Source organism: Thermobia domestica, chromosome 9 (assembly GCF_964235325.1).
Source record: "Thermobia domestica chromosome 9, izTheDome1.hap1.1, whole genome shotgun sequence".
In the NCBI taxonomy this organism is placed as follows: domain Eukaryota; kingdom Metazoa; phylum Arthropoda; class Insecta; order Zygentoma; family Lepismatidae; genus Thermobia; species Thermobia domestica.
Genome location: NC_137462.1, coordinates 224,340,633 through 224,358,917, shown reverse-complemented (window position 1 = coordinate 224,358,917; position 18,285 = coordinate 224,340,633). Strand labels below are relative to the sequence as shown.

The 18,285-nt window shown below is 36.4% G+C and overlaps 1 protein-coding gene across 1 annotated transcript in view; it reads right to left on the bottom strand.

The window, feature by feature from the left end:
- Nucleotides 1–17,458, bottom strand: part of LOC145660612 (trypsin-1) — a 511,848-nt gene extending 494,390 nt beyond the window's left edge. The window contains exon 1 of the mRNA XM_081725880.1: nt 17,346–17,458. Coding sequence (XP_081582006.1) covers nt 17,346–17,415 — 70 coding nt within the window. The 5' untranslated portion in view covers nt 17,416–17,458. The remainder of the gene's footprint in view (nt 1–17,345) is intronic.
- Nucleotides 17,459–18,285: the final 827 nt, after the last annotated feature.

Below are 18,285 nucleotides of genomic sequence, written 5' to 3'. Positions count from 1 at the left end.
AAAACTACGTGATAGGAAAAACGGTTTCGATATTTGAAATCAGCACACCTAAATTAGGTTAAATCACCTCTTCAAGCTTTTGCCGGAGAAAAAAGTTTTATTTCGCAGGCCGGTGTTTTCTTTTCCATTTTATTCGAAAGTTAGAAAATGTGACTTACTGTTATGTTTCCCCAAGCCGCTCATATGACGCCTTATATATGTGCGATAGGCGACTAATTACGAAAGAACAAATCTCGAAGTTTATTCACTTAAAATACATTATTGGATTGGATTTGAGTTTTGCGTTCAATCCAGTCCAGGCTAAATGAGACGTGAACCTACAGTTTGAAATGATGTCTGAACCACATGAGTTCCCGCTGAAAGTTGAACTCTCATGCCAAAGGCGAGTACGCTATTTACATAGACATGAGAAATAGACGAAACAGATTTCTTTGGGTCAGCCGAGGGCATTACAAAACAAAATCGGTAACGTTTTGAATGAATTGAATTTGGGCCTTCTGATTTTCATGTTTTTCCTAAAATAACCTTTAATATAATTGTATTATGAGTATCGGTTAAAATATGCAGGAAAACTGGAAATCCCAGCCCGAGCTAATCAACGGGCAATGAATAATAACCTACTCTATATTTGCCCCTAGTTTGCAGGTAATTTTAATTTCACTTTAAACTAACTGTATGTTACTCTGTGAATATGATGTCCATCCATTTTTTCATTAAAATTTTAAATTAAATTACGAAAATTATCACAACTCCTTATGGACTTTCATGATGTGTAAAACACTTTTCGATCTGTCAAGTAGTTTATGCAAAGTTTTCCTTAAATCATATTTTGTAAATCGTTGCTTGCCATAGTTGGTGCGCCAGGCTCTATGTTCGATCCAGAAGGCGCCGAATATCTACCTTGCTTTAGCGTAAAATATTAAAATGTTTGACATTGTCTATCAAGCACCGCAAAAATTACACGTAAAAGAAAATAACTATGAATTCAAACTGCTGCTCTTTGGAGCAGAAGTATTGCTTTAATCTTTAGATTATGAACACTTAGCCGTCAAGGTATTATCACACGTCTTTACAAGAAGTCTAATCTATGCCACTACTTCTAATCTTTTACGAAAGTTTTCTTTCTTTCATAGTTTTTTCATATCTCTTTCATATTATTGTAAGTTATCTCTAGAATACATCATTTATATTTACCACTTCTGCCTCTCGTAAGCATTTACTTCAGACTTCCGTTGCATCTTCCCACCAAAATACAATTTTAACTGATTTAGTTACAATATTCTCCATACCAATGGGTATAGGGATGAGAGACTTACAAACAGGTGAGTTTAGTTGTTTAACAGATAGTACGTATGTAATTTATTCATATTGCTCTACTTTCAACAATGGGTGGCTATGAAATACTTTGTGTATATAGTTTTAGTGTACAGATTCCACTAGTCGTTATTTTACTAATTAGTAGTTAATTTTTCGATTGCGGGAAAAATTCATCCTTCATTAATTTTAGTAAATCTTTCTTTTAAGTACGCTGCATATTACATAAAATGAGATTTTAATTTAACGTTCCGCGTTTATGCGCTTGACGCTAAAGGAGACGAATGGTTAATTGAAGTGAACAATCGGAAAACTTTTGTTGTGCTCTCCCAACGGGAATCGACCGCAGGACTACGAGCACAAAACCCACACGTGCTAGGCACTAGACAATGCTAGCTAGCTAGGACTATGCTAGCTAGGACAATGCTAGCTAGGACTATGTTTTACTTAACAAACATAATACATGTATTTTCCAGTAATTCCGGTCCTTAAAAGCATTAATGAAATATTTGCAAAAAATTGACTGTCCAAAGAGGATGTGTTATTACCAATAACTCGGGAGCCAAAGGTTTGCAAGAAAAAAGCTTACTATGCAACTCAGAATGCACCTCCATGCCCAGTTTGGTCAAGATCAAATGGATTCTGTAGATTACAAACGGCAACGCTTAGAAATAAAATCTGACCTAGGTAACAGTTCTGAAAGCCAGGTGCCACAATAATGTAAATCAAAGTTGATATATAGCAGGGATGTAGCCAGCACGTTTATGTAGGAGGGTCCCGTCGTTTTTAAGGGGGTACCAGCTACAATGTACACAGTCAAAAGAAATTGTGAAATTGTCAAAAGAAACTTATTATTATTATTATTATTATTATTATTATTATTATTATTATTATTATTATTATTATTATTATTATTCGCTATTTCTCATTTTCTTTAAAATTTCACTTAATTTCTTTAAGATTTCCTTACAAAAATATTTATTTGTTATCCGTGACTTTAAAAAAATACTATTTTATTAACAGCTATATCTCTTTTCCTGTTTTAGGGGCCGTCCACTTATTATATAACGTTATTTTAGCCAATTTTTATCCCCTTCCTCCTCCTTGTAACACTTCGTAATGCAAGGCCGATCACCTTCCCCTTTATTACGTAACACTTTTTGATTTTTTCCCCATTTTTGATTATTTTGGTGGTTACTACATTAAAAAGAAACTATTTTTAATGGTAGAATTTTTTATTACAAAATGCTTATATTATTGTGAATGTATTTCTAGCGTTTTTCGCCAACAAATCAAAGTATTAGAAAATGGTAGACCCGTAATATAATATTTTAAACCCATAAGGCTGTTTAAGTAACCAATCCTAATTCTTCAAAACTGTCGTTTCACCAAAGAGATCGCACCCAGCATTTTAGGTCACTGGTGATAGGGAAGGAGAAAGTATTGCGTAAGATGCAATTAAAACAGAATCTAAAGATATAACATCAACCTTTTCTTCCGGGATCCAGGATGCTTCGCGCATTTGAAGTTCGCCAGTGTAGAGGACTCAAAGTTCTGTTCCTCGTCGACCACAGATTCGAAGTGGATACACACGTGAAGGAACTGGGACATCTTGTTTGTGAACAAGTTTTAGAGCAGCATCTTTGGACTTGGGACTTCAGTTTACCACTTTACAAATTCTTCTTGTCCTAAATTAGTGTGAGAACGCAAATAAACTCGATTTCTTCCAATCCAAAAATTAAAAAAAAATAGTACGACATTAATATCCGACGAATTAGATTTTTAATATCTTTTGATCTGCAAATCGTGGATCGTTCCATCGCGAAAAATATTTCACGAAAAAGAGTTTCTTCTGTTTCACATGCGAAACCTCTTAGAATAAAAGAGTGGGTAATGATTCGAATCAAAAGTTTTAAATAATATTCTCAGAAATAGTGATACGAGTGGGAATGCGAAGGAATTTCAAAGCGGATCACTAACAACTAACTCCAGAAAATCGTGTGCCGTAAATGCAATGCTTCGACAGCCACAAAACGGAGTTCTATTGTATTGTAATATACACAGGGTTTCTCACCAGTCATGCTGTTGTCTAGTGCGTCTTCGAACACCTTCGGTATGATTCAATTTATATAAGCTATAGTTCGCAACTTTCCAATATATATATTCTCTGTATAATAAGCATATATATACTCTGTAAAAAAATAGCGACACTTGCTCAGATATGGTTTTCACAACATACATTAACCAATATGAGTTTTTACATGAATTTCTGATAGTACGTATTACAATACATATTCTTAATGAGCAGTTCATTCTTAATACTTGCGCCGCAGTTTCAGGTTTTTTATATGCATATAACGAATTTATGTGCATATATTAGTAGCTATGTGTGTTTTAAGCAAAAACGGCTGTGGGAAGAATTATACATAAAAGTATGAAAGATCAACAATAATAGCACAAAACAAAAAAAAAAAATAAGAGTAAGATATATTGTGTACGAACATTGAGAAGTACAATACATCAAACTAGATTTCGTATGTGGACCATGGGCTTTAGGAAGTGCAGGGAGTCGTCGAGGGCTTTTGGTGACAAGGCTATTGCATTATGCAACTTTCATTTCATGGAATTACTTCCGGATTATCTGTTCCGTGAGTTCCATTCTATCCGAGATAGTTGTCTATTGAATCTTCTGCTCACATTGACCCAAACTTTAGAATTGGATTCATGTCAGGTGAGTTGGGAGGCCACATGAGTCTTTGAATAATCATATTCTTGCACCACGTATTAACGATTTTCGCTAGATGATGTGAAGCATTATCGTCCTGGAAAAGGAAGTAGTCCGTATTTTCTTCAGGAAAGTTATCTTTAGCTGTTGTAAGAATTTTACGTACCAGAATTTGAAGACGATTTTGTGCATCAAATGACTCTTCACATATATCCATTGTTCTGACGTCTTTGGCGCTGAAGCAAGCCCATATCATCACTCAGTAACTGAATATTTTCATCTCTTAAACAAAATCCGTATCAAGTTTCTCGCTCATTCGTATCCAGAACTTCACACCACTATCGTTTTCCACTATTTTAAACTTTTGTCAACGGAGAAAAGAACATGCTTCCAGTTGTCATAAGTCCAAGTATCATATCGCCTCACAAACCTACGTGTTGAAGTTTTCTGTGCTTTTGTCAGTTTTGACTTTCCAAGCGGCTTTTAATTCGTAATATCCTCTTCATACAGTTAAGACAATACAGTCGTACGAGTAACTGCAGTTCCAAGATCATCTCAAATTATAGAAACGATTTTTGGGGAAGTCATTCCTTAATTCTGCTGTGCTATTGATTTTACTTGGCGATCTGCTCTGGGTGATGCTTTCTTTTTTTCTATCACACTGTTGACGAAGGAATGATTTCTTATAGTATTTCTGCTTGTGAATTACTCTTTCTGCCGTCGAATGGTGGATTTTGAGTATTCCAGCCATCTCTCTTAGAGATGTAACTTAGCTGTGCAAGGCAAGAATTATGTCTTGTTCACGTGGAAACAAGTCACATTTCTTACCCATCATACAGGGTTTGTCCGGAAAGTAATAGGACTGAGTCGATTAAAAAAAAAATATTGAGACAATCGTTACAATTCTTTAAAAACTTTCAAAATAGGCTTTTTCTGCGTCGATGCAGCGCTGCCAGCGCGATTTCAAAGCATTGAAGGCGTCACGGAAGTCATTCTCCGGAATAGCCTTGAGAGCCGCGGTGAAAGCTGCTTGGATCCCCTCTGTCGTCTCAAAATGCTTGTCTTTCATCAGGCGTTTCAGGCGAGGAAACAAAAAGAAGTCCGGGGGCCATATCTGGGCTGTAGGGCGGCTGTGGAAGCGTTGGGATGCCGGCCTTGGTTACGTAGCTGTTCACAAGAAAGGCGGTGTGAGCCGGGGCGTTGTCGTGATGCAGCTTCCAGTCGGCTCCGATGTCTGGTCGGACCCGATTGACCCTTCGTTTGAGTCTCTTGAGCACTTCCACGTAAAACTTGGCGTTGACGGTTTGTCCAGGAGGAACAAATTCATGGTGGACGATGCCTTTGATGTCAAAAAACACAATGAGCATCGTTTTCACTTTGGATTTGCTCATTCTTCCCTTTTTTGGGCGAGGAGACGCCGGCGTGTGCCACTCGGAAGATTGCCTCTTTGTCTCGGGATCATACTCAAAGATCCATGATTCGTCACCTGTGATTACGTTATTCAAAAATTGGGGGTCACTTTCACACATGTTCAAATTTTTTTGGCACAATTCCACTCGCCGCAATTTCTGGTCGTCAGTGAGCACTTTTGGGACAATCTTCGCGCACACCTTGCGCATGTTCAAATGCTCCGTCACAATTTCATGAACCACAGTTTTTGGTAAATTTAACATCTGGGCAATTAAACGAACACTTAGTCGACGGTCTGAGTTCAAAATTTCGCGCACACGAGTCACATTGTCGGTGTTTGTCGAAGTCGAAGGTCTTCCAGCACGGTCTTCATCGGCGACCTCTTCCCGGCCCTCCGAAAAGGCCTTGTGCCACCGAAACACACCACTTCTTGCTAAAGCATCATTCGGGTAAGCCTGCTTGATCATATCAAACGTCTCTGTCGCAGATTTACCGAGTTTAGCAGAGAATTTAATCGCGTACCTCTGCTCTAACGAACGTTGCATTTTCGGCTTGCACCACTCACAGAAACACGACGCGCGAAAAAGCCTGTCCTGACTCTCCGTGTGCTCGGAGACAACTGACCAGCCGCTCGTTCGTTAGCTAGGAACGCCCTCTACCGGATCCAGTCGGTGCGCCCACGCTCCGAAGTACAGTCATGGCGGAATAAAATCAGCTATTACTTCCCGGACAAACCCTGTACTTGTTTACAGTCCACATGTAGAAAAACATTCATACAAAAACAACGCTGCACAACAACAATATTGTCACTTGACACTGTTCAAATAATGACAAAGCAGAGAACAATCACAAAATGCTAATTACCTGGGCCTACACATCAAAATTGCAACATAGATGAGGTTCGGGCCTGGGATGTTTTTATCGTTTCACTTCGAAGGTGCACTTTGAAGAGAAGGGGAAGATATATACAAATGATCGAAAATGACCTAAATTAATGTCGAATTCATAGTTTTCGGGGTGGCTGATATGTACAGTGACATTTCCGATGCCATTTAAATCCAAGTTCAGTCCCCATTAGTACTCCGAAGGGGGATGGCGACACGTAAAAAGAATTCAAAATTACCGATTAATTGAAATCCAAACTGAAAAACCGAATAACGTCGTTTTTCACCAAATTTTCCACCTAATATAAATATGTTTTTTTTTTAAAAAAAACACTAGTTACAGCATATAAAAAATGTATATACTTACAAATAAGTTTACTACCAATGTTTTATGGTAGTATTTATAGTACCTTGGTAAAACGTTTGTCTTCAAACTGTCAAATAAAAATCACAGTAAATTGTGTAATCTGCTGTCAAAAAAAGTATACCATACTATTTTCCGATCGGTATAAGGAAAATGATACCATACTATTTTTCGATTGGTATGGTAAAATAGTATTTTTCCATACTTTTTTACCGTAAATTATTAATTATATGTAAACTTTGTTTTTTAAGTGACTGAAGCGAGGTAATTTTACGATGATGTTTTAAAAGCTGGTCATTTGGGGGGGGGGGGGGCAGGAAATCATTTGCGGGTCCTGGTTCCGATGGGCCTCCCATTGGCTACACCCCTGATTTATAGTCCTACATGCTTTGGTCTTAAATTAACTACGCCAGATGTTTTTTCCACACGTCATGGTGATCTCGTGCCCGCGGCTTTTCTAGCCATGGGGTATAATATACATATCGTTCCTAAAATGCATTTTAAAAGGGAGAAATCAAAAGAACTAGAAGGGTTAGAATTGTAATTCAGAAAGCTTTAAATTATAGAATATTCGTCGTATTGAGTGTGGTAGACGATATAAATATTTTGATTTCGGACGAATAATTCGTACCTGCCGTATCATATTCCCAATTAGTCCAAGTTATGAAGTAATAACTGGAAGGTCCTTCTTCGCACAAGAAGAATAAGACTTATATTTGAAAGATAAGTGCAGTTTTTTGTGTCTCAGAATAGCTGCTGATGCAAGTCCGATATTATAAAAATAATTTCGTTTCCTCTCTTACGTATCACATCTCGTAAAACTTCATCTTCTCGTCAGCCTAGAGTACTTAGGAAATATTTATACAAAATTTCAAAGTTTTACATGTAATAGGTTCGCGTATCTGAAGAGCAGCAAAAATAACTTCTAATATAAGACTACCCATTCCTCTTTTAGGTGATGAATCTCTTGTCTGCATTTCAGGGTACAAAGGGATTATTTGTACAAAATTTCAAGGACCTACTCCTAACAGTTCTAGTAATGAATGAGTCAGTAGGTTTACCTTTAGGTCTGAAAGTTGAAATCAAGATTATCTTTTTTCATTCAATGCCATTACTATTGTCTAAGAGCATTTCATCTATCATAATAGTCCTATCTGAAACAGGAACTATTAAATTTTAAAGTTCGTTAATTGTAATATATATTGAAAGAAGTGCTATACAAACATAACTATCTGTTATTTAATTTGCCAATTTTTCCGAAAAAAGGAGGAAAATTGTCGATTCAAAAATTCAGAAAATTTATAACGCTATGCTCAATACATATGATTGGTTTCCAATAACCTTTGAGCTTGGTTTCTCCCTATATGCTTTGCAACGTCAACTTAAGCGAAAGATAAGTACTGTCAGTTAAATAGGTGCATTTTCAAAGTTCTATTTCTTTTCGCAGTTGATGGATTTCTTTCGCAATATCGAGTCTAGGTTTTGGGTTTCCTATTCTCGGTTCCGGAACCGAGTACTTGGTTCTCGATTCTGGAACCGAGTAGCCGATTCTCGGTTCTGGATCCTGGTATCCAGGGGTAAAAGTGGATCTGAAAAGGTGGGGGGACGGTAGGTAGCGGCATGACGCCACACCGTTCCCCCTGCCTACTTTGCCCATTGCGATTTTTTTAGGAACTGGGGGACGCCGTACATATCTTTTTGAGGTGGGGGGACGGCCTTCCCCGCGTTCCCCCGCACTTTTACCCCTGCTGGTATCCTATTTAGGCTCTGAAACCGGACAATTAATTCTTAGTTCTTGAACCGGAACCAATTTTCACACGATCGGGAATCGGATATTCTTGGCAGCGTGTAACTTGGATCCGAAGTTTCCTGGTCATCTCTAGTTCTAATCCTATGGCTTAAATATATTTACTATGATGATAATATTCCTATCAGCCTGTCGTATTGCAATGTGTCACGGTTTTTTACTGTAGCTTTCAATACTCATTTTCGTATAGTGTTTTCTGTTATATGATTTCATAATCATAAATTACTATTGCACAGAACAGTAATCTCTACATTCATTGTACCTGATATACTGTTACAAAACTATTATATAAATAGTCTGTTTAAATACTCTTGTCTTATTCGTGGTTTAACTCTTTAATGTGCTATACACGCAAAGTTACATAACGTAGACTGAGAAAGTACGGTTACGTTGAGAGCGAGAGTAGTGACAGTGAAATCTTCCGTCGAAAATGAAAGCGCTACTCAATAGCCTCTACCTGCATTTTCTTTCCTGCTTAATTGAAGTGTTTTAACAACATGTGATTTTACTGCACGAACCATTATCATATTGTGTTAAAGTAAGCTTATATTGTCTTATTAATACATTAATAAGTTCTGTTCTATATTTTCTGTCTAAAAATCATATTACAGTGTATTCAAGAAATTTTTGACATCTATACAATACGTATAAAATAGTAGCATATAGTTTTATTTTATAAAATAAATTGATGTTGAGAATTAATAAACATTTCTAAAGTAAATATGAAATTAATATATCAAAGTTCGCTTTTTATCTTATGTTATTCATTAGAACCTGCCTTAGGTGATGCAGGGCCCGATTGAGAACATTTTGCGGGGCCCCAGGTTTACAACTAACTTGAACCAAGGTCTGTAGAACCATTATATATATACAGTGGTGCCCACCCCCCCTCATGTCCATGACGCACCCCCCCTCAGTTGTCTATCCGTAGGTGTTCTTCCATGAAAAAAAAATCTTTTCGATTAATTTTTGCACCCCCTCAAACATATTTATATAGATTTTTACCCCCCCCCAAATATTTCAATGACGCAGTTTGCGTCATAACCCCCCTTGTGGGCACCCCTGATATATATAATTTATATTGCACTCTCCCTGCTGGTCTAGTGGTTTTACCCATTTCCCTTTATAACGTTTTTCCACCTGCAAAATGTCCTGGTAAAAATGCTCACCCCTATTCGTTGCTTATAGCAGCTAATTTTTCAGAGAAATAACTCAAATAGAAACGCAGACAGTGAATGAATTTTAAAACACATATTTCTCCCTTGTACCTCGCCATCTTTTAAGAAGGTTCTGTACCAGTATTTCATAGTTTTCTTTTCTTACAAGTAAACCCAGGGATAAAAGTAGATCTGAAAAGGTAGAGGCACGCATCACCTCAAGCCGTCCCCCGTGCCTATCTTTGCCCATTGTAAATTTTTAGGAAGTGGGGACGGCTTGAAGTAGATATTTTTTGGAAGTAGGGGAAAGGTGTCCGCCCGCGTTCCCTGTCATTTTTACCCTTGAGTAAGCTTATCGATATCGAAATCTAATTTCTTGACCGAACTTGGCAGAGAAGTGTGAAATATCAAGAAACGAGCGTAAGCAAAATTTAAAATGCTTCCGTCCATAAAGAAGCTGTAGTGGCAAAAAGCCTGATTGATTAGATTAAGTCTTAACTAGGGCCCGGATAATTATTTAATTACATATTTTTGTAAGGGTTATATGTTTACATCAAATCAGTGTAATATTGTCATTTGTGACCCATAGTGCCTAAAAACACCCATTTGAAAGTACATACGTATATTTACATATTTTACACTCATGTACATATAATTGCATATTTTACTCATGAGCACATAATTTTACATATTTCTTGATATTTTCATGTTTTATAGGGATTTTTCATACAAAAACTGTTCAACAATAGACTTTGAAAAGAAGAAAACACTCACCTCTCTTTGAATTTAAAGTGCTTGCTTTATTTTTTAATTTTTATTTATTTATTTATTTATTGTTTCACTGCGTTACACCCTTTTAAAATAGTATTGAAGCGTAGTTTGGCAGATTGGTAAGGGAGAGTTGGACACAACCTGATTTGATTAGCAATCGTACACTCTCGGTCGCGGTAGTAGCGCTCACATCCTTACGTGAGATTAATAATTCAATCGAATTACTATCGCGACGCGGTTTTACCATTGCCTATTGTGTTGTTGTCGCAAACTCCTTCGGCGAAATATATTAAATCAGATGGGGAAGTTTGCATTCACGCAATTGGTAACACTGAACTCTTGATTTACAAAAGTGAAGCGCCTGCCGCCACAGCGTATGCCGTAGGGAAAGTGTGAGCTATTTTATCGAATATTTAATCTCCTGTGCTGTCAGCAAATCCTGTTTCCAAGATGCCAAAGGACAAAACCCCGTTGTCAATAAGACTTACACATTTCACGGAAGAGTTTGAGTATTTTTCCACCGATGGAAAAGTGCTTTATTGCCAGGTTTGTGAGAAGGGTGTCTAATGTGCTCAACGTTCCCAAGTTGTGCAACACATATCCACATCACGCCATCAGACCCGAGCTTCAAAACCTAAACCACAAAAGCAGTTGCTAGTAACTGAATCTCAAGCTCAAAGTAGTCCAGGGTCACGGAAGTCTCAGTTTTCAAGTGATATGTGCCGTGCTATGGTATGTGCTGATATCCCTATTTGGAAACTAAACAATACAGAACTTCGTGAATTTCTGCAACAAAACACACACGAAACAGTTCCAGATGAATCTACAATCAGAAAGCATTACGTGCCTGATTTATATGTAGAAACAATGAACTCTATTCGTGGGGAAATCGTGATGGTCCTATTTGGGTGTCAATTGACGAAACAACTGATGTAGAGGGGCGACATGTTGGTAATATTGTAATAGGTTTGTTGAAAGATAATGAAGTCAGCAAGCCTATTATGTTAACTAGTGATTTGTTTTCGCGATGCAACCATCAAGCCATTGCAAAACTTTAATGAAGCTATGGGACTTTTGTGGCCTGATGGTATCAAGCATAACAATGTCTTCCTTCTAGTGACTGATGCAGCACCTTACATGTGCAAAACTGCAGAAGCTTTGCAAGTATTGTATCCAAAGCTGTTACATCTAATTTGTCTTGCCCACGCATTTCATCGTGTTGCAGAATGTGTTCGTTCTAGATTTTCACATGTGGATGCATTAATTTCAAATACAAAGAAGGTATTTTTGAAGGCTCCCAGTAGAGTTGAGAAATTTAAAGAACTGTTCCCTTAACTACCTCTTCCTCCTCAGGCGGTACTAACGAGGTGGGGAAGCTGGACTTATGCTGTGTGTTACGAACTTTGATGCAGTAAAAGAAGATGTTGCAACATTTTGATTCTGAAGATGCATCTTCCATAGAAATAGCGAAACAAATGTTTGATGACGGGAAGTTGAAGCATGATATTGCCTACATTCAGTGCAATTTTTCGTGTCTCTGTAGTAATATTGAATCCTTGGAGAAATTACCATCTAGCCTTTCAGACAATCTTGAAATTGTTCGCTCAACAGTTGCTTCTCTGGTAGGTGTGAAAGGATCGGTTGGGGATGCAGTGAATAAGAAGATAGCTTTCGTTTTGGAGAGAGATCCAGGCTATAAGACAATCTGTGCTATTAGTGAAGCGAAATTCGATGTCGTGGCTATTGAATACACACCTGATTTGTGCAAGTTTAAGTATGCACCATTACTTCGTGTGATGTTGAACGATAGTTTAGTCAATACAAAGCTCTGTTGCGTGATAACAGGAGAGGTTTTGTGTTTGAAAATTTGAAACACATTCTCGTTCCTTACTGTTACGGAGATCGTCTGTTGAAACAGTGAAAAGACTAATTAAGAATTTGTTCTTCACGATATTTTTTACTAAAATGTTTTGAGTGTGTAATGTACCGGAAGGTTCTATAACGCTGAACGCCCATTAGAAGTACAATGGCATAAACAAAGTTTTCGTAAAAATTCCTTCCTAAATAAGGTCAATTAAGATTAATTAGAGATTAGAGAGGTTAGGCAATGTTAGGTTAGGTTAGTATCCGTTGTAAAGGGAGGCGGGTCAGTGTTCTAGAATTCTCCCGTAATTTACAGTTGAACGATCTTTGGATGATTTCTGAAAGTATAAATACTTTGTGTGCAGAAAGACTTTGTGTGAACTGAAACGACCGTTTAGTGCATAGAAACTCTTTTGTACGCTATAACAAGAAGTTTTCTGACTGAAAATTTGAAACTCATTCTGTTAGTGTTGCGGAGATCATGCTGGAAAAGTAACAGGTAGTAAACATTGTAATTGAATGAATATTGTATTTACCACATTAAATGTAGAAAACGTAATAGAAAATGGTGGTATTTTCATTTTACATATTTTGCTTTTTTGGAAGGGTTTTATTACATATTTTTGAGATTTTATATGCATATATATGTACATATTTTCATTGTTTTAGTACATAATTATCCGGGCCTAATCATAACAATGGGTTTCAAGTTTGGATATTTCATTTTATTTGTAAAACGGGTAAAGGGAAGAAAAGCATAAACCCATTAACCGACACCGGGAGGAAGTATACTACATGTATTTGAGAATATGCTTATCTTGGCCGCCATCTTGTATCTCGTTCGACTTTTTTTAAAATAGGAAGGGGGTCATGTAATCTATCAGATTGGGCTAGAATTTTACGAGAAATACAATGGTGAAGTCTATATATCCATAAGTTTATATTTGTAAGACATAATGAAATGCACATTGATATGAATTTGTTGGTTCGAAGATTTCTCAACAGCTATATCTTTTTGAAAAGAATTCACGCTAGGAAAACCTAATGCACGCTAGTGAGAATATCGTAGGTAGCTACTTATGAAACGTATTATCAGCTTGAAATCGTTATCGACTGCAGACAAAATGAAATGGTAATGAGACGATTACAAATCTAAGGAACTGATGGAAGGTGGATGACATATTTTCCATTGGATTATTCGAGTTAGAAGACAAACCTTCATCAGCAACCACCTATTCAGTACGCACTAGTACTTCATTCGGTCTTCCTGAGGATTAGAAAAATACATCCACGGGATTTTTTGCAGGAGAGGAAAAAGTTTGTCCTTTGGCTTTGTATGTTTAGTACAGCTATAATAAGAGAAAGGATATGCAAAGAAGTTGCACTCCGGCTAATTTATTTGATACTATCCCGGTATTCGCGGTAGTATCACATGACAATCAGTAAGAACGCCAGGAACTTTTACTTATTGGGGTGTTCAAAATAAAATAGGGTGTACACCCAGAATAATGATATACATCTTTACACAAACTCAAAGAAAACAATATTTTTACGCCCAGGGGTGTGTGTAAGGAAATTTGGAGGAATATTAGGGGTATTGGGAGTGTGTGGAATACTCCCTAAACATAATATATATTTTTAGAACAGAAGTTGTAAACTTAAACAAATAAAGAAACTACTGCAGCATTAAATTCTAAAAATATTTGGTTATGACCGGAAACAATACAAACTATTCATTTAGGTTGTTAAGGATGTTGTGGAGTCCATAGATGTACCTGTATTGCAATATGTTGTTGTGTGTACTTGACAACGGAGAGTAGCAGAGCCATGTTAACGGTACCATAGCCACTTGGCCGGGGGCCCCGCAAGCATTGGGGGGCCCGCGAGTAGAATGACATTATTAGGAGGAAAATACACACACACCCATTCTTGTTTGCTCTGCAGCCTAATATGCTATTACAACGGCACTGGAGAGTAGATTAGACTGGACAGTAGGGTAGAGGGTACTAGCGCGGGGTCCCGTTAGGCGCGAGGCCCGATTGGGAGCAATCGGTCCAATCGGCTTAAGGCCGGTCCTGTCATTCATTTGATTTGATTTGATTTTAATTTCGTTTTAGCAACGAGGCTATATGAGACGTAGACCTACAGCTTAACGTGAGATCCGAACCACATGAGCTCCTGCCAGGGCATTCGCTTGCAGCAAATATGCTAGATGAAAGCTCAAGATATAAAATTTAAATCTAAATTGATAAATTAAAAATATCTCAATTATTTTAAACGCTATTCGTGTTGAAGTTTACAGTTGTTCATTAATGATTAATCATGAAATAAGATTGTAGCAATAATTTTAAAAATATTAGCGGCTAAATAGATAATGTACATTCTATTTATGCATCTAATTCCAAACATTGTTCTCGGTTGTCGGATAGAAGACCATGATTTCATTGTCTTCTATTGAAAAATACATTTCTTACAAGATCAATCAACCAAACTCCATACTTACAGAATTTCCCTTGTAATTTTTAAACTAACAATGTTGGTTTCATGCTTACTTATACCACTAAATAAAGAGTAATCTAGCATAAAGTTGTATATTTTTTTCAAAAGAGAATAATATTTCAAATCTATATATAAAATGAAACCTCACAATACCAAATTACTATTCACTGTCACAAAGTAAGAATGTATACAATTTTATGACACTACTACAATGGTAATAACGCAAGCGAGATGAATAGGGTAATGCACACTCAAAATACGTAATGTGGAACTATGGTAATCATATGACGTATTTCAAATAAATAAGAACAATACTACAAAGGAAAGAAAACATGAGATTTTAAGTTGTATTTGAGAAACTGACTAGATAACGAAATATTTAAGTTTTATGTCCTACAGTGATGCCAGTTAGGCTAAAGGAGATGGTGATGATGAGAAATGAATGAAATGAAAAAAGTGGGAGGAAACGAGTGAACTCCACGGAAACCCACGCACACGGTGTTTGTCCAGCACAAAGTTCACTTGGCGCGATCTGGAATCGAACCAGGGACCCCATGCACCAGAGGTGAACGCTCTACCACTGAGTCACCGCAGCTCCGACTGCCTAATAAGTATAACATGCAATTACACAGATGGTTTCCAATACACGTAAAACAATAATAATAATAATAATAATAATAATAATAATAATAATAATAATAATAATAATAATAATAATAATAATAATAATAATAATAATAATAATAACAATACCGTTTACAGCAATTTGGAATCTCAAACTCTTCCGGAAATATTTAACCATTTGTAGTTTGAAACAGTGCTTAAAATTATATAATCAGTGGCGTATTTAAGGGGGCTTCCGGGTTAAGCCCCCCGAAATCTTACTTACTATAGTAAAGTATATGAAATATCTTGTAGAATTTTCACATTTTCAGGCAAAGCCCCCCGAAACCAAATCGTAAATACGCCACTGTATATAATTGATATATTTTTAAATTATATAAAAAAAATGTAATCTCATAAAAGTAAATAAAAATCACAAGCACTGGGAAAAAATCCTACAGCAACATATTTTTAGGAGTATTGCAGTCTCTACGAACGTTTTTGAGATCTCCGGAATGATTTGAAACATCACATACAGGTAGTGGTAAACGACATAATGATGTTTGCAAGGTTTGAAAACCATTTGGTATTATACTTAGCGAAGCACTTTATCGAAATACTTGAAGCCTCTCGTAATTCTCAAATTTTCAGTTCCCTGTTTTGTTTCTATTCATCTGAAATACATCACATCACGATCATAATATTCGAAACTAAGGTAGTTTTGATATGTATTCATTCATTAGTCCCACTTGCGTTACTACTAACGTAGAGCCGTCCAAAATATTGAGCGTTGTTAATTTGTAACGCAGTAATAATTGTGTTATTGTAAACTTTCATTTTACATATAGATTTCGAACATAATAATGTGGTGAAATCCCGTTTCAAAACATAACACGTTATATTAGGCTGGCAACACTGTCAATCTAACATCACAGAGTATGTCAGAAATTTCCTGCTGTCTATAGTTGCATCGTTCAAGATTTCAACGCTTTATATTTGTTGGTTTAAAGTTATAAAGACATTTGTGGAAAAATCATCTATGCTAATATAAATTCTACCTCACTAATATTCATTCTCCCTTACATATAACTAAATATTGTACGAGATCATTCCAAAATAAAATAAAATACAATGCGGGGTCGTTTTATTTCTTCATCTCTTTTTCTTTTTGTAAACCTATGGATCAAAACCTTATTACTACTGATCACAATGAGTAAAAGACTTGTAAAAGAAAATTTTGTCTTCGTTTTACAATAACACGAGTGTATTGCATTACATACAATTTTGTAAATCAGGTTTATTATTTTCGATATGATAATAATCAAACTAAAATTGTATAGGTTACAACCCTACTATCACCCCACCCCCTACTTACATCTATTTAAACGTTTACTTTAGTGGATTGCTTTAAACTTATGACACCCTCCTGTATTGTTTGTTTAAATTATAGCCAGTGGCGGATCTAGAAAGTAAAAACTGGGCCGGCCAGCCAGAATCCAGACTATGATAGGTATATATGAGTTTACTATATACTTTCAAAAATATATAAATAATAGCTTAAATTATTTTTGTCACTCAAAAAACTGAGGGGGGGCCTAGGCCTCCGGCCATGTCCTAGATCCGCCACTGATTGTAGCTTAAATATAATGTTGCAATGAGCGGAGATAGAAGCTTCATTAGATTTGGGCAAGCGTTGGTACTCCTATTGTTGATTAATACGTGTTTCCTTCAAACTGTTTTCAGTACTTTTATATACACAATGCATATTCAACATAATCTTCGTTTGTGACGAATCTTACAGCTCTAATTTTCTTTTCGCGATGTGAAATATTGTTTCGTGTTTGAAATATTGGTTTTGTATCCATAGTATTGTTGTACATATTATGTTGCTTCTACAATTTAATCGTGTTTGTTATTGAATGTAAACTTTTTTGCTATTTGTACTTACGGTTGATTACAGTTGCTGCGCGATGCACTAATGTAAAGAATTGTGTAATTAGAAAGATAAAGGTAAACATCACTGAAACACTGTATACAAACTTATTCGTAAATCTGTCGTCATAAACACTGCTCAACGATGCGTTACGCACCTTATTTAAGGGTTGTTTCAGCATCCTGCCCAAGGACGATGGAATTACTGTCGTTCAACGTTCACGAGAGCGAAAGTGAAGTTTATAGGTCTAGTTCAAAACAAATTGTCGTATGGAAACATGTAAGAGGAAAAACAACCTAAGTACTGATCACGCAGTTTCCTTCATTATTTTCTTCTTAAATAGCATGTTTCATTAATGTCAATTACGTTGTCTTTCAAGCTTTACGGATTTCAAGGACATTTGGAACCCTTACCACTTCAATAATGAATGAAGGAAACAAGTGTCACTGTTACTAATTTGAATTGCTCATAGAGGGCAGAAATGCAATAACAATTATTTTATATTGTTATTTGAGTAACCACAAAATAAGAGTGAGCTAAAGGCTCTCTGGGAGAATGGTTGGGAGATAACATGAAAATACATGTTTCTACTATGAATATGTTAGTAACATATAAAGTTTTGTGATGTTTTCTTGTTCAATTAATACGTAAAAAACACTCATCAGATACAACTAAGGCATATTACACCGATAACGAAACGAAATGAAATGGAATTTTAGTTTACGTACCCCAGTTATGTCCTTTGAGGTAAAGAAGACTTTTCTTTAATGAAAGTGAAATTTAATTTTTGTGCTCAGCCACCGAAAATCGAACTTCGGACCATGTAAACCAAAGGCGTATGCATCAGCCATGGGACTAGCGAAGAGGGCAACAATAATGAATTTGTTAAGCAAATTAGAGAGGTTATAGTCTGGAGGAAAAACCCTACTTTTGGACCAAACTAAAAATTTCAGTA